Raw genomic sequence first — 27,633 nt, forward strand, 5'->3', positions numbered from 1 at the left:
GGGGCGGGACGCGGGGCTGCTGCACTTGCCCGGCGGGACTCAGCCCCAGGAGCAAAGGAGGGAGGCGCCGGCATCTGGGCGAACTCAAGCAAAAGAAAGCGAGGGCGGCGGCGGCGAATCAGCAGCCGGCGCGTGCGGCCGCGCGCCCTCCCGTGCCCCCCGCGCCCTCCGTGCGCCGCGTGTGCAGCGGCCAGCTCCGCCCCCGTGGGCGGGGCCTGGGGAAGCCGCCCGGCCGCAGCCCGGGAGCTGCTGCTGCTGCTGCGGCGGCTGCACCCGCGGCGCCAAGGCCGAGGCGGAGGCCGGGGTGCGAGCTTGGCTGACGTGCCGGATCCGCGCGGCTCGGCTGCGTCGGCTCCTGCGGCTGCCTGAGCGTCTTGGCTGGTCTGTGCACGGCCTCGGCGAGGATGCGGCTTTTCCGGTGGCTGCTAAAAGCAGCCGGTCCCTAAGCAGATCGAACGCTACTCGCGTTTCTCGCCATCGCCACTCTCCATCAAGCAGTTCCTAGACTTCGGTGAGTGCGGGGCCGCGGGCCCCCACGGTCGCTACGGTCCCCACAGCCCCGGGACGCGGGGCCGCTGCCTTCCGGGCCCGCCACCGCCGCGGGTCTCCACAGCTCCGGGCAAAGTCCGTGGGAACCGCAGGCGGGGCTCCGGGAAGCCCGGGGGCTCTCCAGGGGACTCGAATTTCGGGGCGCGGAGGGGCAGGGCCTGGCAGCCGCACAGCGGCCAGGGCTTTACCTGGAAACACAGAAACCGCGTCCGAGGACCCTCATCCAGGCGGGACTCCCCAGACCTGCTTCGGTAGCTTCAAATCTACTTGACACAGACCTCACGGTCCTTAAAACTTAGTAGCGGAATGTGGGTAGTTTTTTAATGTTTTTACTTGTAGATTCTTTTTTGTTGTTGTTGTTGTTCTTGGGTAAAAGCTGTTTAGAAACACCTTGAGGTTGAATAAATTATGCAATGGAATTTTGTTCCTTTTTTGCCCTAAGGTGTTCGCATGTGCCTGGAGCGGCAGGACTCGAACTATTGTCCTATTAGTAATGTTAAAGCAGTTAGAGGCCTGGACTGCGAACGCCTTAGATGTTGGGAGGAGAGGACGCGTGGGCTCCTAGCGTCAGAACAGGGTCTGATACACCCCCGGTCTCGGTGCCGGCACCTTTCGTCTTGCCTTCCCTTTTGTGTCCCACCACCTCCCAGGTCAAGTGGGCTGGTGGGCAGCTGACGCGGATTGAGGTGGGAGAGCAAAAGACCAGGCCCTCACCTTGCCTGAGAGGCCTAGCTGAGGTGGGAATAGATTCCACCACCTTATGCTAACCGGATCGTGTTTCCCCGGAGTGGTGCCTTTTCAACCACTGAGCGAATACTTGAAATTGCTGAAGGCGAGGGAGCTGGTTGTGAACCACCTGAGAGTAAAACAAAAGTGCGCACCCAGGTATCCGAGTGGAGTTCAGCATCTTTGAAGGAGAATAAAATGGAGCAGCAAAGATGTTCAAAGCTCTCAGGGGAACATAATGGGGCATCTCTTCATTTGATGAATTTTATGTAACTGTAAAGGGACGTTATCAGGTGGGAATAAAAACTAAAAGTGCAGAGTAGGTCGAACATCCAGGGAAAATAAGATACGCAAAATGTGATGTTGCCTATACTGAAAAAGTTGGGATAGGAAGAGGACTAGGTTAAAGTCGAGACCAAATTAAATTTTAAGAAACCACTTTGTCAGAGAATGATGAGGAGAGTCAAAGTTCAATGAGATGTTGATCTTTGCATCTTAAACTTCACTTCTGAAAGCTTTTCAGTAGTTAAGCATCTCTGGCCACTTTTGAAATTTTAGAGGGTTGAAGCAGCTCCTGACTTCAGGGTTTAGAAGGAAAATGTCACCGTTGCTATAAATAGCATGTTTTCCATTTCTAATTTATGGTTTAGAGAAGATTCTGAAGGTATCAGCTTCATTGGGGTAAACTGAGTTAGGTTAATTCACAGTAAAAGGAGCAAAAGGAATCCAGAAATTCCTAATTTTTTCCACCTTCAAAATTGACGTGATAGCTCTGATAGCTTGGCGAAATTTCAGTTGATTTAGTTTTACAGCAAGCTAGTATCTACCCATGTTAATAGGTGTCTTGGCAAGAATGTTACTTGAGTAGGAAAACCACAGTGGGAGATAGTGTTATCGTGGAAAACCCATGGGACCAGTATCTGGAAATAAGTGTTCTAATTTTTGCTCTGCCACGAGCTCAAGAATGTGGCCTTGGCTGAGTGAACCTCACTGGGGTTCATTTTCCTCAATAATAAAAGGTGTGGATTGTATCGGGTAATCTCTAAAACATCACTCCTGAACTGTGTGATTATAGTTTCAAAGGAAAAGGGATGAGCTACTGAAAAGAAAATGACCAAATCTCCTGATAGGTATTTCCCATAAAAGGCTTCTGACCTATTTTGGGAGAGGTGGAAGGAATACACTTATCTAGGATAATGGAAGAAGCCTAATAATTGAAGTCTTTTCCTTATAAGGAAGCTCACAGAAGAGCTATATATAATTGTAGTGGAATTTGCTAGAAACTACAAGCCTAGTTTGTAATATCCAGAGACAGGTGGCGGGCAGCCTGTGTTTAATGACAACTAGAAGAGGAGTGCTGTCACACAAAGGCCATCTCGACTTCTACCTTTCTTTTAGTTCTTCTAGCTCTTGATAGTTCTCTTGTGGCAAGTAATGTAGGAATTTGAGAATTTAGATTGGATGTGGGGATTTTTTTAAGGTGAGGAGGAAGAAGAATAAAGAGGCTTTATGCCCCTTCATGATTGTTGAAAACGGCAGATGAAGGCCACCTCAAATGTTTAAAGGACAAGCTGGGGAGCAGCAGATGACTGCATGAAGTCAGTCAGGTGTGGGCTGTGGCAGACTCCTGGTATGTGCTGGCTCCAGAAGGGGCAGGTGATTGGTACCAATTCAGTGTATTTTAAAAGACCGGAGGCTCAAAAAAAGTAGATATGTGGACCATATTGACCTCTAGGCTGCCTTTACGATTTTCTCCCTCACTGTTTTACAAACAGGACATAAATTTTTGACTGAATAACTGGACAGGGACCAAAGAAAGGACGTACATGGAATTCAGTGTTTCAGTATTCGTTATAAGCATGCGAACAAATAAATTGTAGTTTCTATGGCCACTGAAATAGCTTTATTATACTAATCTATCCACATTAGTAAAAGAAGGAGATTATCTTCCTTAAGAGTGAAGATGAAAACTGGTTGTTACTTCAGAAGCAGTGGTTTTATTTTAAAGAAGGGTTTCTCATTCTCAACACTCTTGACATTTTGGGACAGGTCATGGTTGGGGGTGTGTCCTGGGCATTGTTGGAGGTTTATAAAGCAGCATCCTTGGCCTCTACCCACTAGATGCCAGTACCTACTAGACGGCACCCATTGTGACAACCATATGTCTCCAGACAGCCCCATGTCCTCTGGGGGAGCAAAATCACCCTTTGTGATTTTAGCATTTAGATCCATGGTTTTCATGCCTGGGTCCCATCCCCCAAACTTATGTAAATGGTCTGGGGGTGGGGTGCAGGGCGCTGGTATTTTTAGAAGATTCCCAGGTTGTTTTTAAGCATAACGGGTGTTGAAAACCACTAATTAGATGATCTTCTGATCTAGAGTACTGTTGCCCTTTCATATGTGTGCCATATTTTTCTATGCTGTTTAAAATAATAAGAGTTTCTTGAACTCAGTCTTGAAGAATGGCCTTCCACCCAGTTAGCAAGTGTAGCAGGAATAGCAAGTGTTCTAAATGGATTATGAGTTCATAATGGCAATAGTGCATTCTAAAGGGTGGAGTTTTTTTCTTTTTTAAATGAGATTTTCTTTTTGGTCTGAGATGGGAATTACATGGTTTCAAATTCAAAAGTGCCAAAGGACACAGAAATATCACCTCCCTACTTTTGTCCACTAGCCTCCCCATTTTTTGTATAAACAGCAACAGCTCTGTCCGCCTTGCTTTTTAAACTTTATACCTTAGGGAGATTTCTGTATCTTTATCTACAGTACTTCCTTTTCCTTTCTTAGGGCTTCTGAGAGTTTGTTTATATGAGTATTCTATAATTCATTAGCCAACTCCCTCTTCATGGCTAGTAGGTTGTTTCTAGTCTTTGCTATGGCCCCCAGTGCTAGCGTGAATCGTCCTGTACACGCCTCATTCCGTGCCTGTATGAGTGTATATATAGGACATATTCCTGAACATGGGATTACTACCTCAGAAGGTGTGTGCATTTGAAACTTTCATAAACATTGTCAAATTGCTTTCCCTAGAGGTTGTCTGTTTATCGTCTCACTATAAGTTTCTGAGAGTGCCTGTTTTCCTTTGCTTTTACCAAATTGTTGTCGTCAAACTTTTGATAAGTAAAAAGTGTTATCTACTTAGAATCTTTTCTCCTTGAGTAAATGATTTTTTATTTTGGAAACTTTTGACCCTTACAGAACTAGCAAGAATCGTATGTTGAACTCCTGGGTTCATTATATTGATACCCACGTGCTGTTTGTCTTTAGATCTTCTATGTATGTGCAGTCTGTCAGATTTTCTTATCAATGCCGCGGTTGCTTCAGAAAACTTTTTTTTTTCTCTGTATCAAGACCAATTTATCTTTCAAATAATCTGTTCTTTAAAGATTTGGTAGTGGGGTGCCTGAGTGGTTCAGTTGGTTGAGGGTCGGATTCTTGATTTTGGCTCAGGTCATGGCCTCAGGGTCGTGAGATCAAGCCCTACCTCAGGCTCTGGCGCTGGGCATGGAACCTGCTCAAAATTCTCTCTCTCTCCCTCTGCCCGTCCCCCTTAAAATTTTTAAATAAGTAATAAAATGTTTACAAAAATGAAGATTTGGTAGATTCCCCCTGTGAAACCTTTGAAACCTAGTGTGTTTGGGGACTATTGCTCTTTGACAACTTTCTGTATTCTGTGGTATTGATCTGTATAGATTTCCTGTTCCTTCTAGAGTACATTTTGTTATATTTCTTTAGAAAATTATCCTAGTCATTGAGGTTTTAAGTCCACTTGCATAGCTGGGATGGTAGTCTCTTATCAGTCTTAATTTTCTCTGCGGCTATTCCTCTTTTTTATATTTGTTCTCTCCTCCCTTTCTTGATTAAATTATACGGTAGTTTATGGTTGAATTCCTTTATTAGTTTTATGACTTTTGTTTTCTAGTTCATTAATGTCCGCTTTGACTTTGTTAATTCCCTCTGATCTCCTCAATCTCCTCCTGTTTGTTATTCTTTTTCTTCTGAGTTGGACACTTGGTTTCTTTTCTGTTTTGCTCTTTGAGTACTTAAGGCTACAGTTACTCGTCTTTTACTCGCTGCTTTAGCAGCTGACGTGTAAATATTTGATCCTCTCTCCTCCCAGCTCTTCTGCATCTTTAGATTCTTGTTCTTCTGTGAACTAGGAGTTGCTTGAGTTTGTAAATTTTCAGGGCAGGTACATCCTGCATTGTAATTTTCTTTATGTTTAGTTTTGTTGCATTGTGATCACAGAATGTTATCTGGATTATTATTTCTTTAATTTGTGGATCTTTACTTCGTAGCCCAATATATGCTCATTTCCTGTGACTGTTCCTTGGGCAGCAAAAAGAAGATGATGTTCTCTTCTCAGGTTACAGAGTTTGAGATACCAGATATACCGTATTAATTATGTTATTTCAGTTTCCTATACCTTTACTTTTTTTTAAATCTACTTGATCCATTATGACCTGAGAGAAGTTCAAGTCTCCTAATATAATTCTTTTTCTCCGTATCTCCGTATCTCTCTGACAGTATTTCCTTCATACCTGTTTGCTGCTGAGACATTCTTAACTGTCATGTCCTCATTGAGAGATGTACCCTTTAGTGATACAGAATGCTGCCCTCTTGCTAGGTTACTGCTTTGTAGCCTGGATTCAACCTTATTTAACATTGAGATCTAGATCCTTATTTTCCTCTTGTTTACATTTTCTGGTGGAACATTGCTGTTTTATTTTGTGTTTATTTTATTTTCAGTCTTTCTGAATTACTTTGCCTTAATTGTTATCTTGAAATGTAGTGTAAAGTTGGGTTTTGCTTTGTGATCCAACTTTCTCTGTTATGTGGTTGAGTTTAACCAATGCATATATTTGTTGATACGAAAGATCTGTCATCTGTAGTGATAAACATCTATAATTTTCTCTTGCTTTCTATTTTTAATACCTTAATTTTTCTACTGTATTACATATCTCATTTTCTTTGTTTTATTATAGTTCTTTTAACAATTAGGTTTGAATTTTTGGTTCCTGTGATTATCTTAGGCCTTCTTTGTCAAATAAGGTCACCACTAGCCACTTGAGCCTATTTAGCACTTGAAATGTGACTAGTGTGACTGAGAAACTGAATTGATTTAGATTTAAATTTAAAGCTGATACTTGATTCAGTTAATTGGAAAACTTCTGTGTTAGAGCAGTTTGGATATGTGACTCTCCTTTGTAAATTTGATGAAATCTAATTATAGGTCAATTACTTCTGATAGAAATTTAGGTTTTGAATTGAATTGTGCTATAAGATGCACAGTGGATTTCAAAGACTTAATATAAGAAATGGTAAAATATCTCAATCTGTTTTTATATTGATTCCTTGTAGACATGATAGTATTTTGAATATGTTAGATTAAATGAAACATCAAAACTTTCACCTGTTTCTTTTTGAGTTAATGTGGCTGCTAGGCAGTTTTAAATTACACATGTGTCTCACATTATTTTTCTATTGAACCGAGGCTTCAGATAGTATATATTCATTCCTTACTAGGAGTAAGAGAAGTATCACATTTTCATGTTCAGAATAAACATTTTATTGATTTTATTTCTCAGTATAACTTTTACGGTTTTTTTCTCTATGAACCTGTTACTCTCAGGATTTTTGTACTAATTTGTTGTCCTTGAAGGGCAGTTCATTCTAATGGTGGCTCTTTGTAAACTTTTGTCTCAAGGGACCTATCCTACCAGAGTAAACAAAGAGAAGTAAAAAGCTCTGCCTTGAAATTTCTTAGTTTATTTCTTCTCGGATTATTTCTCTTTGTCCTGCTCAAATATATGGGCTTCCTCAAATCCAAACACAGGATTGTTTTGAAAGGAAATTAATACACAGGGAAGAAATCCTAAAGAAATGAAAATGACTACTCAGATATTTCTTTTTTTGTGTTGAACTACCAACTATAGCCCAGAGAGAGACACAGTTATCAACCATTAATGGGTGAGCAAATAAAATTGTCATTGTTTATGTTATTAACGAAAAAAATGGTGGCTCTTTGTTATATTTGCAAAAGTTTGAGTTCTGCCTTTCCATTAAGTAGTTACTATGAATGAAAACTTCTCTTGGTGGTATAAGGGCAGGAGGACTTGGGCTGTTAAGATGTAAATTAAAGACAGAACCTTCTGAATCTTGAATGAATTCATAGGAAATGATTCACATTTTCATTTGGACCTGCTGTTCATCTTTCATTCTCACCCTGGCCACTTCTGGTTCCTTCACTCATCACTTTGATTTGCTCCCTGCAGACTTACTTCCCATTTGTTTTACTTCCCAGTTCCTTTGCTCTTGTCTTTTGCACAGCTGCACTGGTTTTAAAGGTGTTTGTTCCTGCCCTCCTTTTAATTTTATTTTATTATTTTATTTTATTATATTAATTTAATTGTTTTTATTCACAACCATCTCTTTACAGAGGGCAGCCCTCTCCCCTGAGTGGAACCTCTCACAGCTTCTTCAGGCTGTCGGCTGTCTGCAGAGTTGGGTGCTCCGTAATTGGTGATTTCTGGCTCCATGTAAAGGTTATTAAACATTAAACACCTTAGTTGTTATATAAGTTTAAACTCCCATAATGTCCACACATTTAAATATAGCATCTCCCAAATAAAACCACCAGAAGGCAGGTTGTCTGACAAAACTGCCGCCTTTTCAGAGACAAGATTTCTACCACCAGCACACTGCTTCTGTGAACCTCGGAGCCTTTAGCTCTTAGAAGGCAATAGCTAATTTCCTTATTTTTACTGTTCTTGAGGTTTAAGGGCCCAGCTGCCTTCTGTTTTCCTTTAGAAAGTATTTTAATTTAAGATTCCGATACCCACTGAAAAGCTGCCTTTGGTTTCAAATGACTGCCCTTTGAAAAATTCTTGGTTTTTAAAGTCCTTTTGCTCCTTGAAGCCTGATTACCACTGGAGAGAACAGTGATTTTTGTTTCCAGGGGAGATGAAAAGATTTTTTTTAAAATTATCACATTAGGAAAGAGGAAAAATAATTGCATTTTGTTACCTTGTGTGTTTATTTTGTACTTACACATATATGTACACGATACACCTTTTCTCTAAGGAGGAAGGTTTTTCTACTATAAAGAGTTGCCATGAATTAGACTAACCTGTTGGGAGACAGAAGCCTACTATTCAGAATTAAAGGGGAAGAGAACGATTTCAGTTTCAGTAAAGATGTCTAACTTGGCTTCATGCATCTTGATGAGTATTTAAGCTTCAAGTCAGAATTGGCCCTTTGGGGCCTTTATGATCAGATAGGGTTGGATTTCAACTTAATCTGGTTTATCAGGCTCGGGGCACTTACACTGTGGCTCTGGCTTACCTGTCTTTGCAGTTTTGTGTATGCAGTTTTGTCTATAGTCTTGAAGGGGACACATGGCCACACTTGCTGACCTACCGATGGGTGGTTTCCTCCCACTGAGCTTTAGGTAATTCGTTAGGCTGTTCGCGAGATTTGAGAAACCTTGGATTTATTACTGGATGGAATCAGAAAATATCACTGCTTTTCCTTTTCCTTTATATCATACAGGCATTTAATTACTTGACTTCCATGATAAACTGAAGTCAGAGTTGGGCAAATGCTTTTGTTTTAGGAATACCATAGTGGAAGATAGGTTGTCGAACTATACAGCCTGAGAGCCAGACTCCTGTTTTGTTTTGTTTTGTTTTGTTTAATTAGTAGACCTTATTTTTTATAGTTTCAGGTTCACCACAAAATTGAGGAGAAAGTACAGGGAGCTCCCACATACAACCCCTCCCCAAAGATAGCCTCCCTCACCACCAACATCCCGCGCCAGTGTGGGACGTTTGTTAATGATCAATGAACCAACATTGGCCCATCATTATTATCCAAAGTCCATAGTTTACATTAGACATCCACTCTTTGTGTTGTACACTTTGTGGGTTTTGATGACACCTGTTGTTGTAAATAAAGTTTTACTGGAACATGCCCATTTATTACATACTGTCAGTGGCTTCTGTCCCTTCACAACAGCGGAGTTGACTGGCCCAGAGAGCCAAATGTGTTTACCAGGTTGCCCCTTACAGAGTTTTCCACCTCTAGTCTAAGATAATTGTATCCTGTTAAAGTAGCTTGCAGTGATTGATCTGAATTTGCGTTTAAATGATGGCGATCTGTTTCTTCCATTTGCTAGTGAAAGTAAATCTTGGCTATCTGGAGCATAACTTGGAGTTAGCTAAGCCTTTTCCAGGTAATCGGTGGTTTACCTATAGGGTGTGTGCCCCTGAGTGGAATTATCATGTGGAAGGCAAAGTTTAAGCGTACTGGTTTCTCCACAGCCCTGCCACAGTGAGGTTTTATGATTTTAATTGTTTAGTAGGTAACACAGAAGCTAAACATTTTCCTTTTTTCCCCGTGTGGGTTTATTCTATGCCTTTTGTGTGTAAAGTGTCCTTGACCATTTACTAACTGGAATCTGGAGTTTTAATCATTTGCATGAATTCCCTGTATCTGTTTGGCATAGTAACCTGTTGTGCTGTGTAAATATTGTTTCCCACTGTGTTCCCTTTTTTGTAAAGTAATTATAAAAGTATACAGTTAAAGGCATTTGGAAAGAATATCACCTCTAATTCTTCCATCCATTTTTTGGTGATAGCCTTCTAGCTTTTGCCCATGTATTTACGTACGTTCATGCAGAATATGGTTTCCTTTTTATTTAGTGCACAGTCTGAGTTTTTATATACTCAGCCATTTACAGTGCTTTTATCATGGTCAGATTTATCGCCTGTAGCATTTTGCAAATTGTACTAAACCCCTCTGGAATTTATTGCCCTTTCTGACGGGACTTTTGTAGCTAACTCACTTTTGCTCTGTTCTGTTGTCTAGTTGCGTAGCAACAATTATTAAGACCGCAGATCTTTCTTTGTTTCTGTTTTATCACATGCGCAGTTCACAGAGTAGTTAATATTTGTGGATTCTATTCAGTCGGACTTTTCTGATTTTAACTAAATATATGTTAACTTTTGCCTTGTAAGTTGTCTTGAAATTTGGTATGTAAAATGTATTACCATACATTTTAAGAAATGTATTACCATACATTTTAAGAAATTCTTGCTGTTCTTGCCCACCTATTCTTCTTGGTAAATTAGTTAACTTACAGGAAAGTGTGCTAAGGGTTTGTGGGTGGCTTGCCTGGCATTAATAGAAACAACCTGGAAGCATTCAGCTAATCCATTTCCCTTTTTATGGTGGGGGGAGGTCAGTCAATTTACCTCCATACTTCCCCTGGGGGCAGAGCTGGGTTTGATTGAGACCCCTGGTGGTATCCTTCATATCCCTCAAGGAGAACCCTATTTCTGGTCAGTGTCTCATCTTTACTGAGATGATACTTTCTGCTGTAATGAATGGCACAAAAATTACAGCAAAATATTACATTTACAAAGGTCTTTATTTATCTTCCCTCTAATTGAATAGTTGGGGTTCTAACCGAATCATAGATTATTTCCTGAAGCATCATGTAAGCAGTCATGATTTTGTTTTCATTCTTAGACTTGATATGTGATTCCGCTGGACCATTTGAGTTGTACCAGTGTTGTGTGCTTTCTTACTAGGGCACAGAGGTCAGTATATAATAGTTTCACTGTTGGGAATAAATTACTAAGTATCTCTCTAACATTTTCCTGGAGCAGAAAGTTAAATATTCCCCAGTGTCTCCTTGGCTAGAAAACAGTAGGGTCCTTTGAGATTTGTAACATACCTATCTTTTCCCAACAAATTGTTACATTTTCACTTGACCAGAGCATACTCCAGGTTTTATCTGAACCTTTCCTTGGCTCTGTTCTAGTAGAGTACAATGTTTCCTTAAACTTGGTAGCAGATATTCCTTGTATAAATTTGGTGAATTCCTCCCACTTCCGATGTTAAACAGAAAGCGAAATGGTAATTGGCATTTTGCTCTTCCTGTACTGGTCAGTTAATGTGCTGAAGTGAGCACTTTATTTCTAATCATCCCTTCGGCTACTTGATCACAGTGAGTGTCCCATTCCCTAGAAACTGCCCTTTATATAGAAGGAGACCACTTCTTTGGTTAGCCTTCTTTCCAGATTCTCTGCCATGTCATCTCAGGCCTACATACTCCTATTCCTGCTTCTTTAACCTCAGTTTGGCTTCAGCAAAGCTGTTCAAGAAGGAAATGAAAATGGACTCTTTGGAAACTGAAAAAGATTGAGTAGATTCAGCTAGTGTTTTCGGAGTACTTACCAACATTGGTATAAAATATAGTATCCTGGACTTCTCACAATAGTCGTGTCCATGTTACAAATTGGGAAACTGAGGTTCAGGGCAGGTAAGAAAAGTACCCACACATACAGTAGAGCCAGGGGGCCCAGAATCTGCTCAACTTACCGCCCCTCTGTAGCTGAGGAAGTAGCTAAGGATCGGGAGCAGTGTGGGAACAAAAACACACTAGAGGGGGAGGAGCGACAAGTACCCAGTTGCCTCCTGTCAAGAGTCACGGCATTGTGAAGTACAGCCATTTCCTTCATGAACGTGTTTAGCAGTTTTTTTTTTTTAAAGATTTTATTTATTTACTTGACAGAGATAGAGACAGCCAGCGAGAGAGGGAGCACAAGCAGGGGGAGTGGGAGAGGAAGAAGCAGGCTCATAGCAGAGGAGCCCGATGTGGGGCTCGATCCCATAACGCCGGGATCACGCCCTGAGCCGAAGGCAGACGCTTAACCGCTGTGCCACCCAGGCGCCCCAATGTTTAGCAGTTTTTATCTTTCCCATGTAGGATCATCTAGAGAAGGAGAAAAAGGATAGTTGGTAACGCTGAAAAGTCTCTTAAAACTATGAGGACGTTCTCGGCCAGTTTCCTAAGAGGCTGAAACAAATCTCAAACATGAAAACAGAGACTAAAAATAGATGGGTAAATAGCTTCTGTCTGAGCCTAAGGAGGTTTTGATTTGTTTTCACTGGTTGGATTTTTTTGTGAGTCACGTTAGTCCGTGGTCTTTAGTCCTGCTGCTCATGAGAATAATCTGGGGGTGGGGGGGTGTGCGTGTGTGTGTGTGTGTGTGCGTGTGTGTGTGTGTGTATGTGACATCTGCCCTTCATTGAGACCAATTAAATCAGTCTTTGGAGGTAGGGGCTCCAGTGCTGGTATGCTGGAGTTACCCGGGTGATTGTCGTGTGTTAGGAACTACTGTGTTAGATCCAGTAGACTCTTGCCTAAGCCTAAGGGCTGTGAACCAGTTCAGGGGTTGGAGTGTGTGAGATGCTGAACGTTGACACTTAAGTAGTTTAGGAGTCCATCAGCATTACTTGAACACCTGGATTTGGAGTGAAGTAGAAATTGAGAAGCTTTGGGAAATTGTCACTTCATAGTCACTACCTTTGAGAAACTTACAGATAAGTGAGAAGCAGGGGAAGTACATAAATTTATATGTGCTAGCCAAAATTTATGAACCCTGTGGCTTTGTGGCATGCTTTCCTGATGTCCCTACCGGTCCCTCAAAGGTTCGTGTAATAGGGGTCATTTCTGGGAATGTGCGACATGTTTACCCTCTTGTCCTTCATCCATAGTGTCCTTGGAGGCTTTCTGGGTGGAGAACACAATTAGAAGAGCACACAGAAAATGGTGTACTATTTTTCCTTGATTTCTGGCTCCTTTCCTTGGCTGCCTACTCAGAGCAATGCTCTCTCCAGACTTGTTCGAGAATTGACATTAGGCAAGGTTGGTGTAGGATAAATAACTGTATAAAGATACAAACCAAAATCTAACCCTCTCAGATTCATCCAGTGGGGGCTTGAGGTTAGAAATCATCTCTCCAACCTTCCCAGTTTTATCTGTGAGAAAGTAGAACTCCCAAGTAAGGAAGAGCCTGCCCGAATCATCAACTTGTTGTTGACATGACATCTTTGCCATCTCTTCCAAGGGGAACCAGAAATTATTCTCTCTAGGAGCAAAGGGAACTTATATTTGTGTACTATTCCGTGGCAGGCACAATAGTAGGCATATGTAGCTATGATTCTCGCAACATCCAAGTGGAGTATATACTTCCATTTCCTGGATGGCGATGCCGAAGCTTAGATGATTTAAATATTCTGCCTAAGCAAAGTTAGGGGCAAAACCACACCTAAAATTCAAGTAGATGGAGTTTTTCTTTCTTTCTTTCTTTTTCGTTGGGGGGTGGGTAGAGGGGGGCGTGTAGGGGCAGAGGGAGAGGGAGAGAAAGAATCTCAAGCAGGCTCCACACCAAGCATGGGGCCGGACATGCCAGACGTGCGGCTGGACCTCACAACCCTGAGATCACAACCTGAGCCGAAATCAAGAGTCAGGCGCCGAACTGACTGAGCAACCCAGGCGCCCCTCAAGTAGATGGAGCTTTTAAACCTGTGCTCTTTTCAATTCAACATAGTATACCATTTTATTTAACATAATATACCACTACCCCCAATGCCCTTCCTTCCAGCGAACATAGTCTGTGTTAGTAATGCCAAGGTTTTGTCTAAATTTATTCTGCTAGACAATCAGGAAATTGCATACTCTACCGCTCATCTAGTCTTACCATTTCCAAACTCTCAGACTGGTACCTACTTCATTTACTTACACTGAAACAGTTCTTATTCTGGGGACCACCACCACTTGTTAGCCTGCTTATTGTCTCTGAGAGTGTGAGCAGCAATCTCTGTGCACTTGTACTCAAATCTTAATTTCTGGTGCCTACCAGTAGCGCGAGTGTGGGCAGATCACTACACTTCACTGTCTTTAGCTACAAAATAGAAACGATAGCATCTAATCATAGCCTTGTCATACTAGTGAAATTGAGAACACGTAGCACAATGCATGGCACGTGGTAGGTGCTCAGTAGATGTTGGCTATGCTTTTATTATGGGAAGTCAGTGACACAGCATTTCCTGGATGAAATCAGCTTCCTGCTAAGAATAAAAGCTGCATAGGGAGCTCTTAACCTTGAATGCTAATTATCTTAAAGTTTGTTGGCTGAAGGTCCCAGCTCTAAAAACAGCATTTTCCAAGAAACAGTACTTTCGGTTCATTTATGCTTTGAGAGTTCCTGGCTTTGGAGCCTCTTCATTCACTGTAACGGTTAACTTAACATTTTGCTTCAGTTCACCTCGAAGATGAGTACATGGCGACCTTTACTTAAATGTTCCTGCTTCCATGACGACAAGGCATCCTGTAGCTTACCAGTCCACCGTTAGGACTAGATCCTAAAGGCCCTTCTGGAATTAGGTTGATAGGAGTCTTTGTGGTGGCTTTGGCTACAGTTGTTACTCACATGCTCTAGCTGGTCAGAGCTCTGTTTGTGATATCAGTTCTGAACACATCCATGCCTTTTTCCTCCACTCCCTGGCCTGACACACCATACTGACAGTTACTGCCACTTTATTATCACCTTCCTTCCTACCTTTGGCTCCTCTTCCCCTAACTTGAAGGATTTGATACCTCTGACCAAATATGTAGAATGGAGTGGTCTACCTATAAGAGGAATTTACCATTACCAGCAAATATGACCTTGCATCCCTGAATTTTATTTGCTATAGTAAGTTTCTGTAATAGTAAGTTTCCGTATAAACTTATATATTTTGATTTTCAGTTCTAATTAGGAAATATTTATTAAATACCTATGGTGTGTTGCATATTGTGCTAGTAGACTCTTCAGTGTTCTGAGGAATCCTGGGACCCACAGGACATAGAACTCAGTGACTGGGGGGAATGGCAGAGGGGTTGCCTAGGCAGAGGGCACAGATTGTGGACTCAGTGAAATCTATTTACAACTTGCTTTGGCCTCACCTGGCATGCAGAAGGGCAGGTTTCTCACTAATCTGTTTATGGACACATACCTACCTTCAAAGAGTCAAGAGGATTCTGAAGAGAGAGGATTAGGGCACTAGTGGAAGTTACTCGCTTTCCCTTTGCACAGAGGTGACTGCCCCTCAGGGAAGGGTCCAGTAACCCTTGCCTACCTTAATTAAGAACCCCATCATGATCACCCTGTATCCCTTTTTCCTCTAAGAACAACAAAAATCGGGGCACCTGGGTGGCTCAGTCAGTGAAGTGTCTGCCTTCAGCTCAGGTCATGATCTCAGGGTCCTGGGATCAAGTCCCACATTGGGCTCCCTGCTCAGCGGGGAACCTGCTTCTGCCTCTCTACCCCCCCCCCATCTTGTGCTCTCTCTCTCTCTCATGCTCTCTCCTCTCTTGCTCTCTCGAGTAAATAAAATCCTTAAAAAGAAGAGAACAACAAAAATCATTACATGAGCATGAGCTTCCCACCTCCATTACATATGGTAGCACATTCTATATGAGATGTTTGTATTCTTTTTAGAAAATAAAAAGGCTCTAGTTATTGGAAGACCTTTTTTTAGAAGACTACTTTTAAGGGGCACCTGGATGGCCCAGTCCGTTGAGTGTCTGACTCTTGGTTTTGGCTTAGGTCATGATCTCAGATTTGTGAGATTTAGGTTGTTTACAATGTCCCTCCCAAATCTTTATTTGAAAAAATTTTAGACCTTAGGAAAAGTTGTAAGAATAATACAGTTAACACCCATGTCTGGCACCTAGATCCACCAGGTACTTTGCCATATTTGCTTTTTATCTTTCCCCTCCCCATCCATCCCTCCTCCTGTCTCCTTTCCTTCCCCTTTCTCTACATATGCTTTTTTGGCTGAACCATTTGAGAGTGAGCTGTAAATGTCCTGATGACCCCTAGATACGTTAAGTGTGTATATCATAAACATAAGAGTATTCTGCTAATAACTGCTAATCACCATGAAACACTTATCACACTTGGAGAATTTCTCATTGATATCATAATAAAACTGAATATTCAAATTTCCCCTCATGGCTGTTGCCTCCAGTATCAGACAGCTCAGATCTAGAACATACTCAAAAGGTACTGTGGCCAACAAGGCTGCTGAGCTAAATGCAGAGCCCAGGAGGGGCATCTGCCTCAGTAACGTACGATAGATAGAGGGTGGGAGTGACAGGTAGGGCTGGCTGGCTGAAAACCACAGGATGACCTGGAAGTCTACAAACAGTAGGGTCACCCTGGCCCTGACCATCAGAACGTTAGTAGGCAGGCAGTTATGCATTGGTAAAGGGCAAAAGGGGGTTCTTCTCTAATGACACTGAGCGAGCTACTCAAGGAGAATTAGGGATCCTGTGGTGTGGTGTTGGGACCCCACCAAAAAGCCCTATGTAACCAGATATTTGGGGTCCTCACTTAGTTGGTCTTTGAGGGCTGCTTCACTCTGAAGCGTTACTGAACAAGTGTAGATCACCAGATTTCTGAGGGAAGCCCACCGTGAGAAAGAGAAACTAAGATAAATAAATGGCCCCCAAAAAATGACCCCAGAAGAAACAAGCTCAGGCAATAAAAGAGTGCTTTAAAATGTAACTTGAGGAATAAATCACCTTCACCTCATGAACATCTTAGGGCAGTTCGCGCTTTGTAAAGATGGCCATGATGATGCTTTTCTAGCATGTGCCCTTGCCAGCCCTCCCTCAGGAGGGGGAGTCTGTCCCCTTCCCCTGGAGTCTGGACAGGCTTTGTGACTAGCTGTGTGACTTCTGAGCCCGAGTCATAAAAGGCCATGCAGCTTCGCCTTGTTTACTGAACCCATGCAAGAATCCAGCTAACCCAAGGCCGCCATGCTGAGGAATCCTATGGTGAGGCCACCAGTTAGTGCTCTGGTAGGCCATCCTAGTTGGCAAGTAATCGGCCCAAGGTTCAGACTTGTAAATGAGGAGACTTCAGAAGCTTCCAGCTCCCCACTGTCTAGTCACTGCTCCCCCCTCCAGCCCTAGCCTTTGAGTTTTCCAGCTGAGGTCCCAGACAAGCCATCCCTCCTGCTTCCTGTCTGAATTTCTAACCCACAGCATCGGTTATGATAATAAAATAAGACATTGGACTGAAAGAAGTAGTGCAATGTCTGGATGTTGTTGGGGCATTGAATTGGATAGGGAAAGAGGTGTGTGTGAAATCCCCAGTCTTTGGCTCTTCTGTTCCGAAGTTTCTGGCTCACTATTAGTAATAATAACCAAAACACAGTCTGGCATAGAGTGGAGGCAGCCTCAAGTTTCGTAGACCCCCAAGCTACCTCTATTGATCTCTGTTTATATTCAGGAATAAGTTTTTCCAAATAAAGGAAAACTGAAACTTCTCAAGCAGTGAAGTAGTATTTCTAGACACAGAGTAAACACTTTAAAAGTATACGAAGCTTTTCTTTTGAAGGACAATTCAATTAATCATTGTTTAGTGCTGGTAAGTCCAAAAATTAATTACTTAAGATTCTAAAATTCAGTGTTTTCAAAAGATTGAAATCTTCTAAAAGACATAACTGGAGAAAAATCAGAGCTGTCCCTAAAGTATTTTCTCAGTTATATTTTACCCGTTTTAGCATGGTTAATGGTAAAAATACATTGCAGACTCAAACATTTCATTGGCAGTATTTAGAAAAAAAAAACTCAGCATAACTAGAATGAGTTTATTATTCTGTTGGTTTTTGATGCCTTGCTATGATTTTTTCTTTTCTTGCTCTCCTTTTTCACTCCCTGATTCCCTTACTGCCTCTTCCAAACCATCCCCAGCAAGTGTTAAAACTGAAAGATGTGGACAAGGAGAGCCCTCAAGTAATCCAGACAGGGGACTCTCCATACTGGGGGGCATGTGCTCAACCCTCTGCTTTAATTGTAAGATACATGATCAAGTCACTTTATTAACTGAAGAAATGTTCTGCTTCCTGTAAATTAATCAGAAATAGGATTAAAGATTTACCAGACATACAGGCCACTATGGAAACCAGGTATAAAGAGAAGTCTGAACTCTTGCTCTTAGAAGGTGGGTCAAACGCTCTTCTCTTACCATAACTGTCACTGAGATGGCTCCCTGCACTTGCTTGAAAGTCATTTGTGTTTCTGTGTCTATTCATCTTATGTCTTGGTGAATGGAAAGTTATTTGGAACCTCTCTAGACAAAGCAAATCACACCTTTTGCAAATGTAGTAATTGTCTCCAACTTTTCGATGAAAGGGCAAAGTATGAGAAACAGAAAACGGAATGGGGTGCCTGGGTAGTGCAGTTGGTTGAGTGTCTGACTCTTGGTTTTGGCTCAGGTCATGATCTCAGGGTTGTGAGATCGAGCCTTGTGCCTGGCTCAGCACTTGGCATGGAGTCTGCTTAAGAGTCTCATTACCTCTCGCTCTGCCCCTGCCTCTCAGGTAAATAAATACATCTTAAAAAAAAAAAAAGGAAAACAGAGAACAGAGAAGAATTGAAGGGTCATCAAATGAGCACAAAAAACTGAAGAAATATCAACGAATGCTGTGAAACCAATGACTTCTTTGCATTCACCAAGTCAGAATGTTCCCTGCCCCTCACCCACTCCTTCATCATCCTCTGAAGTAATGCTAGGAAAAAATTTAATTGGTAAAATTGAATAAGGTGAAGCATACAGAGAAATGCAGAATAAAAATAGAAAATCAAAATTAAGGAATATAGAAAAGCCAAGTAAGTGGGGAAAAAATGAAGCTGAGTAACTGGAAAGAATCACTGGAAAATACTTCGTATGCCAGAAACCTTATAAAACCTGAAGCCTTTGAGAGGACATTCAATTAAAACCAAAAGGCGCTTTTTTTTTAAGTTGACAAAAAAAAAAAAAAGATTGTTGGAACTCTTTGATTTAAACTGAGTATCCAGTATTAGTACATAGGATAAAATACTTTCAACTTCCATGAAAACCACAGAAAGGTTGAAAAAAAGTTGGACCTTTCATATTTATTTTTAGGTTCACTAATTAACTAAAAAAGGCTTACCCCCTTGTTTAAACTGATGTATAATTAAGGTATCTGGGTACAAAGAATTCATCTCTAAAGCTAAGTAAGAATGTAAGAGGAGGGGCGCCTGGGTGGCTTAGTCCTTAAGCGTCTGCCTTCAGCTCAGGGCGTGATCCCGGGGTCCTGGGATTGAGCCCCACATTGGGCTCCTCCACTGGGAGCCTGCTTCTTCCTCTCCCACTCCCCCTGCTGTGTCTCTCTCTGTCAAATAAATAAATAAAATCTAAAAAAAAAAAAAAGAATGTAAGAGGCAAAATCCGAGATTTTTCAGATATTCTTTTTTTAAAATACAAACTTCTGAAAGTATTCTCTGTCTTCCCAGTAAATCATTGAGAAACTACTGTAGATCAGCTACTCTCATCGGTGCCACGGGGGATCCAGAGACAAAACAAGATTCTTTCTGTGCTCGTTCACGACCAGCTGATAACCCAAGATGGCTAGAATAAAGGCCTCCTGGTATTAGGTTATCTTAGACCATACCTAGTCATTGAATTCTCTCGTTAGTGCAGAGGTGACCAATGGACGCATCAAGGCCTTTTATTTTAAAATAAATAAAAGTGGATGGTAGGGACACAACATACTTTAATCCTTTTTAATCCCTTTTTAATTATGTAGGCTCATCAAATGAGCAGAGGTAACCGCACTGGACCAGAATGCAGCAGAGCTCTCAGGGCTTAGCCAGTATCAGGTTATTTGACCTGGCACCTTGGCCTTGGGCTGTTCTGCTTTATCATCACTTGCAATCAGTAGTGCTGGCTCCTTAATGAGCCCCCTCTTCTAAATTTTAAGTTGTCAATGTTAAATATGAAGCACCTTTTAATCCTTACTACACCTCTATGAAATAGGTACTGTTCCTGTAGCGGGCCACACGGGCTACACCGAGGCTTACAAGCGTAATGACACCTGCCATGTCCATAAAGCTTTGGAGGCTCAAGTCAGGATTCAAATCCATGTCTAACTCTGGCACATGATCTTGGCTCACTGCATTGTTCCGGAAGTCTCCAGTCTTTCATCTGAATTCTGAAGTTCAAAAAGCTCTAAAGTTGCAGTTGTTTTTTCGTACCTTTGGTGGCAAAACACGACCTGAGCTACTTCAGGCCGTGGTCTTTTTTCTGTTCGATGTAAATGTTGCCAGATTTCACCACAACTGTAGCGTGTGTATATCATAGACAGTGGATGTACGTACTCATTTTGCCTGCTGAAAATCGGAAAACCTTGACATTCTGAAACCATCTGGCCCTGTGGGTTTCCAGTGCAGACGTGGCCTAACAGCCTCTTGCCACCTGCCAGCCAGCTCCCACTTCTCCCTGTCCTCCCCCTTCCCCTGACCCTACGGTTCCAATTTGCTGCTCCTAATATGCTGTGGACATGGCAGTTGAAACATGTAAACTTTCACGTCCGGAAAATTCAGGTAATTTTTTCGACTCCTGAGTTCATACTGCCATTCGCAGTTCCAGTTTAACCCCCGTGGGCCCCTTCCTCTCCTCCTACATTCCCTCACTTCCTTCTCCTACAGGGAGAACGGTGACATTTCTTTTGTGCTTGAAAAAAAAAAAGTGTCCTTTCTATTTAACCAGGATGTATTTTCCTGGTATGTGAAAAGTTAGATGTGCATTTTACCTTAGATAATAACAGGTCCTTCAGTATGTGATACAATTCACTGTGATTTGTTTTAAGTATCAGCACTTTTAGTGCACTTGATTTGTCTGTGAGAATCATATAGAACGTTTTAGGAATGATACATATTATCTGAACCAAAGCAGCCAGAGTCCTTTTAAATGTTAATCATCTGAAGCCAAATAAATGTGTATAGAGTAGATGATAGAAGGTCATTGCTGAGATGTCACACCCCTTCTCCCCCACTCGGGAAAAGTGGAAGACAGAATCGTTGTTGAGTTAAAGATGCACCAAAGGCCTTCAGTATAGTCACCTAGAATGAGGGAAGTAAGGGATGGGTTGTTTAAGACTAATCTTTTATTCTCACTTTTTTTTTAAATAGAGAAGGGGACTCAGGGGTCAGTGGGGGGAAAGAAAGGTTCTGCAGATGACTTTCACGAGTGGGTTCTTTTATTTCTAGTCTTATTCAGTGGGGAGAGAAAAGGAATAAACCAGAACTTGGCCGCAGGTGTTAGCAAATCAGATTTACTTCTGGATCTCTGGTTTGCAGCCTGTGTCACATTTGGAAGAATGAGGAGAGTTTAGAGGAGAAAGTGTTCTCTGAGCCTTGCTTGTTTGTCTCTGGGCCTGGCCCCAAGGTTGCCCATCTCCAAACAGCCTCCTGGCAGTACGGAGCATCAGGAAGGCCTATGGAGTGTGAGGGAGTTGGGATGGACCCATAAGTACCACAGAGGACTAATGTTTATTGATCACCTGCTTTGTGTCAGGCTCCATACATGTTACCACATTTAGTCTTTACAAAAACTGAAATTTCATCCCCATTTTATAGATCAAGGCAGCTGCGATTTAGAGCAATTAAGAAGCTTACCAAGGATTCCTACCCCCAAAATGGAGGAGTTGGGGCTGAAGCACGTTTCTGTCCCCAAAGCTCGTGTCTTTCTCTCATGTCCCCCATCGCCCAGTCATCATCAGGTTTAAAGCAGGACTTGGGGGGCATGCTACTGTGGTCAAAACAGGTGGGGAAGAGGCTCGGGTTTCCTCGTTCAGGTTGCTTTGTACCTTTTCTCTCACTGTGTCCTAGTTACATAAGTTTTATGCACAAGCAGCTTAGGGCAACCAACCGAAGACTCTGTGGCCTCTGTCTTCATGGTTAACACCAGATCTTACCCTCTCAGACATGTCAGAGTAGATCACTCTGCTTCTGAGCACACCTGTGAGCTCGTTTCTCTGGTACATCCTGAGCCCCGTGTCTCAATCAGAGCAGGTCTGCGACTGCCTCCCAGAGTGACAAAGCTCTGATTCCTGGAGAAACACATTTGAAGAAAACCTCAGGAAGCAGTTGGCACACAGGAGGTGAATATTTGTGAATGAATGGATCTGTTGCCTTCTGGAAACCCCTGTGAACAGGAGTAGATTTACGTGTTCTCCTACTTTTGTACTTGGCAGTTTTCCCACAGTGTTTATTTGAAAACAAATTCAGATTATATCCCAGGTCATTTTATATCACTAACCAGAACACTAGAAATGTATTTGTATTAAGAAAAAAACCCTGCTTTCAAGGTTGCCTCTTGGAATAATGCTCTTTTTCTATTCTAATTAAATTATTTTCTTAAACTTGTAATTTCAGAGGACAAAAATTTTACTAGAGACTGCAAGACTGTTTAATTTTCTCCTCCTAACCAGTAACCATGCTATCATGAGAGCACTTTATTATTCCATCTGTTATATTATAAACATGGACCATTTATTGTCTCTTAATAGGGAGAGATAATGCATGTGAGAAAACTTCATATATGTTTCTACGAAAGGAGCTTCCTGTAAGACTGGCCAACACAATGAGAGAAGTTAATCTTCTGCCGGATAACTTGCTTAACCGCCCTTCGGTGGGGTTGGTTCAGAGTTGGTAAGTAAATAATGTGGCTTTAGATGGGTCTTCCCATAATGCTCTGAACAGCTGGCATTGAGCCCATTTTCCCTAAAAGTATGTCTACTGCATGCGTGGGAATGAGTCATTTGGGGTAGCTGCAATTTTCCAAGCAATTAAAAGTTTTTTTTTTTTAACTGACAATTTCAAATTGTCTTAGTGAAAAGACTTCTAAACTGTACAAGACAGCTTTCTTGACTTTTCAAATTTTATTTTTCTTGTTATAAATGTAATTGCTCACTGAAACAAAAATTAGAAAGTATAGAAAAATTTAAAGGAATAACAACAGCGTCCCACACGAACAAGTCTGCAATCCTTTGGATAAGGGGATGTTGCCACTTTTTGATCAAGTCTCAGCCTTGCTCCTTTTGTTTTCTTGTTAAAAGAGTTTCTTGGTGGCAATATTTCTGTTAGAGAAAATTAAGTCATTTAAAAAGGGGAACCTTGGATTGTGAAATTACCAGTACCTAATATGCTTCATTTGCCTTATGAAAAATAAAAAAAATCTCAACAGAGAATGACATAAAGTTCAATCATGTACAGCTCTGATGCAGCAAGCATGTATTATTTAATTGAGGAAGTTGAATTTGTGACTAAACTACCCAGTAGGTCAACAGGGTGAGGTTGGTGTGTGGTAGGATGTAAGAGCAGGAGGTGTATTTTCAGAAAGGGATTTGCCTATATTCGAGAAACACTTGCATGTCTCCTGTGTATTATAAAAGCAAGTACAAGTCACTGTGGAGAAAGCTGGAGGAGTTTGGGAGGCCAGATGCAAAAAGCGCTCTCGAGCCAGTGCAGAGGAAGTCCTGTGGGCACGCAGAGGAGCGGGGAGAAAGGGCTGCTGTGGCTTTGCATTGCCCCTGGGGGGATGGAGGGAGTGGACAGGGATAGGGACAGGGAGAGCATTTTAGGGGAAGGGAATGATGTGGACAGAGAGAAGGAGAATAGAAGTGTTAATTAGTTTGCATTTAAAGGGTTAATGGCAGCTGGGCTACTGAAAGGGAATGGACATCTAACAGTTACTCCTCAGTAATAGTAATTATAATCTGTTCTTAGGGCTGAGCGTGAATCGTCTGAGAAGCAGGATATTGGGTGGCCTGAGCAATTGGGTGCCCAGGCCCTGTGCCAGAGAAGCTGCAGCTCCTCCCTGTGGCAGGCTCAAGGGCCCCAGGGGAGGTCAGAGAGCAGCCCGGGCGGGGGTGGGGAGACACAACACTTTTTCGCTCTCATCATCCGTTGCTTTCTACCCCAGATGCATAGTTTGTTCTAGCAGGAGCAGCAAGTGCTTGTTTGCGTGAGATTTCTGTACTGCTTCAAGAGCATCATCAGAAATTTTCCAGCAGGAAGTGTATACTCACTATTGGGGTCATTGTGGTGGGGATTGGAGGTTGACTAGATGACCTTCAAGTCCCCTGGGCCTGGTGGCAGTGACTGACTGTCACATATCTATCGCTTATGTGGAAGTTACTTTGGGGGCTTCAAAGTGAATTGCTGGCGAGGTATAGACTCAAATGACGGGGTCAGCTCTTTTTTTTTGTCTCACATTTCTCTTCCGTAGGCATCCCAAACACATACATGTCATGTCTTCCTTTTTTTTTTTTTAAAAAAAATTCATTTTGAAATAATTTCCTATATAACAGATAGATGTGCAAGACTAGTAGCAAGAATTCCCATATGCCTTCACCCAGATTCACTAATTGTTAACATCCAGCGGCATTTGTTCTGCCGTTCTCATTCATATTCTCTCTCTGGATGTGTGTATGTGTGTGTGTGTGTGTGTGTACACTTAGGGTATATCAGACACATGGTACACACATACATATATGATACACATTATTTTTTTTCCTAAACCATTTGGGTTAATGGTAGACATGCCTCTCTACCCCTAACAACTTTGGTATGTATCTCCTTAGAACAACTCTTAGAAAACCACAGTATGATTATCAAATTTGGGAATTTAACATTGATCCAGTAATATTTTCTAATGTGGGAGAACTTGTTCTCATTTCATTAATTGTCCTAATAGTGCTGTCTTCTTTAAAAGATTTTATTTATTTATTTGAGAGAGTGAGAGAGCACATGACAGCAGAGAGTGGCAGGGAGAGGGAGAGGCAGGGGCTGGATCCCAGGACCCTAGGTTCATGACCTGAGCCAAAGGCAGATGCTTAACCCACTGAGCCACCCAGGCGCCCCAATAGTGCTCTTTTTTTCCCCAGCAATCCCCGCCTCCCCAGTGTAGGAATCCAGTTTAGGATCACACATTGTGCTGGGCCGTCATTTCGTTTTCCTCTTAAAAGTAACTCTGACTCATAACAGGCTGTGAAGCCCACCTCAGCTACAGTGTGTTCTCCTTGTTCTCTTGACTTTCAGACTGGGAAGCTCAGCAGCATCTTTGGCTCTTCTCCACTCATGACTTTGCTCTTTAAGTGAACTACCCCCTTTGGAAAGGATGGGTTACCTCCCTAGAATCCTGCTGATGTGTGACAGGATAGAGGGCCTTGTTGCCTCTTGCTGACTTTGCCCTCTGCAGGAGGTTTGACCTGATGATTTCAACAGTGCCTGATCCATAGCCTGATTTGCCCAGAGGCTTTTAAAAAGTATATCGAGAGATAAACATATTTTAGTATCACACATTGTTACAAAGTTCAAGTGAGGCTGATTAATACAACATTATTCCTGTTTATGTATTTATATGCTTCACAGTCATTTTTTGTTACTGGAGTACCGTCATCCTCCCTCCGAAGCGGGATAGTAGGATTAGTGGTAATTAATTGTTAGAAATAATTATATTAAGGGATAATTCTTTCCGGGCATGTTCAGATCCAAAGCAGAGGTGAAACACGTCTGAGTAGCTGGCATCTCTGAATCCCCTCCAGACCCAGCGGGTTCTGTCTGGATATGGCTGCCTCAGTAATGTGCCTCTCTGGATCCCATTTTTCTGTGTTCTCCAGATATTTATTTTGGACACATTATTTCCTGTACTGGCCCTGATTGAGATATGTAGCTATTTTTAATCCAGAAGCTGTTTCTGAGGACCTAAGAGGCATTCCTTCTCCTCCTTTGCAGTGTTGATGAGATTAGTGTAACTCTGAGAAGGAACATTTATTCCTAGTTTCTAAGTTCTTAGCATGCACTTTAGTGTCACACATGTGTTCCTTACAATTCATATGCATGTCTTGGCTAATCAAACTGTGGATTTGGTGTACCAGTTGGAATATGTTCGTGAGTAGCAAAAAATCCAACTAAACCAAACATTGGCTCATGTAGCCATAGGATGAGCTTTTGATGTTAGTTCGATTTAGAGGTTCATGAGATTATCAAGGCCCTGCTTTCCGTGGTGTTGGCTTTATTTTCAGGTTGGATTTCCTCCTGGTGACAGAATAGCTGCAACATTCCAGGGTTTACATCCACATAGCCCACTGTACAAAAAGCAGAGCAAGTTAATTTCTCTCCCAAACACCCCCACCAAGTCTTCCCTCTTACTTTACTGGCCTGAATTGGGGGCAGTGTGCCCATTCCTGAGCCAGTCCTTTTGTTCAGGGGACTGCAGTGCAATGACAGGCTTGGGCCTAGACTATTGGACTAGTTAGTATTCACTGACAAGAAAAATACCATTACCAAGGGAAATATCAGGCCACCCGGGAGCTTTGCATGGCATCGGCTTCCCCTGCAGCACTTGGGGTACAATGGGGTAGGGGGGGAAATGGGGGAGATATCTGAGTGAAGATTTAGGGTACTCTTAGGCAGAGGGAAAGGAGGAATGGATGTTGGGCAGGCAATTAACAGAGTGACTCATCTTTTTTAGGTATATGCAGAGCTTTCTTGAACTTTTAGAATACGAGAATAAGAGCCCTGAAGATCCACAGGTCTTGGATAAGTAAGTATGGTACCAAACTTAACTGTCAGTAAAAACATCCAGGTTAAAAAATGTTTTGGTAAATGGAACTCATGTCGCTAAGAACCAAGAAGTATAATTTGGATGAAAGCATTAAGTTTGTTAATGGGTAACAACTCAGTATCACATTTTTAAATAATTTGAGTTAATTTAACATAGTACAAAAGGAATAATGACCCTTCAAATTGTGTTTCATGATCTAGGTCTTAATATTTTCACTCCTGGTGAACTGGTGCCAGCCACTCACTATAAATATTGCAGTAAATGTACCACCTAGTGGTAGTTTTAAGAATGCAGTGGCCTCTGGATATCTGAATTTATCTACTGAGGCCTTTACAATTTTTTTTTCAATTTTTAAAAAATTTTCAATGCAGTTAACAGTTGAGCTCAGAAAACCTATAATGCAGCATCTAAGAGTGTGCTTTTAATATACCAACCTGAATTCTCTGCTGTCATCCTGCATGAAGACTGTTAACTTCTCATGCTCATGGAAAATGTTTCTGTTCTTTCATCTTCATTTAACTAGAAGACACTCACCTTAGCTCCCAGTGTGTGTGTGTGTGTGTTTACCCCAAGAGAAGTTAAGTATCCCCTTCACATTGCTTTCCTCCTGTTTGATGTACACACGAGGAACTGCACATGGCAGGCCTGTTGTATGAAGAATTTCTTTCTGTGGAGAAGCCTGGTCCACATAGTTGTGACACCAAAGGCCTTACATATAGGTGTTCCAGCAAAAGAACTAAGAAACACCATGTTACAAAAGCAACCGTAGCTCGAGGCATTCAACCCAACCCTTTAGTTCACAGTTAAGGAAACTGAGGTCAGAGAAGAGAAATGACTTGTCCAAAGTTGTAACATTAGTTGGTAGCAGAGCTGGCTCTGTAAACCCTTGTTCCATTTCCTTCGTGCATGGTTCTGCACAAGGTCACATTGCTGGAACCAGCGGTGTGAGCCTTGAGTAGCTAGCTCCAGTTTAGTTGTAAATTAAAATATAAGGGAGCAGAATCCCGACCTGTCGTATACTTTGCTAGGTGTTTTGTGAATGGTTTTGTGATTTGTGGAGGGAGGCATCGCATCAGAG

At 42.0% G+C, this 27,633-nt stretch overlaps 1 protein-coding gene across 1 annotated transcript in view; it reads left to right on the plus strand.

Moving 5' to 3' along the window:
• The first annotated feature begins 200 nt into the window (after positions 1 to 200).
• Positions 201 to 27,633, plus strand: part of PDK3 (pyruvate dehydrogenase kinase 3) — a 65,960-nt gene continuing 38,527 nt past the window's right edge. The window contains 4 exon segments of the mRNA XM_011234129.3: positions 201 to 428; positions 430 to 511; positions 22,495 to 22,636; positions 26,463 to 26,534. Coding sequence (XP_011232431.2) covers positions 405 to 428; positions 430 to 511; positions 22,495 to 22,636; positions 26,463 to 26,534 — 320 coding nt within the window. The 5' untranslated portion in view covers positions 201 to 404.

Source organism: Ailuropoda melanoleuca, chromosome X (assembly GCF_002007445.2).
Source record: "Ailuropoda melanoleuca isolate Jingjing chromosome X, ASM200744v2, whole genome shotgun sequence".
Lineage (NCBI taxonomy): Eukaryota > Metazoa > Chordata > Mammalia > Carnivora > Ursidae > Ailuropoda > Ailuropoda melanoleuca.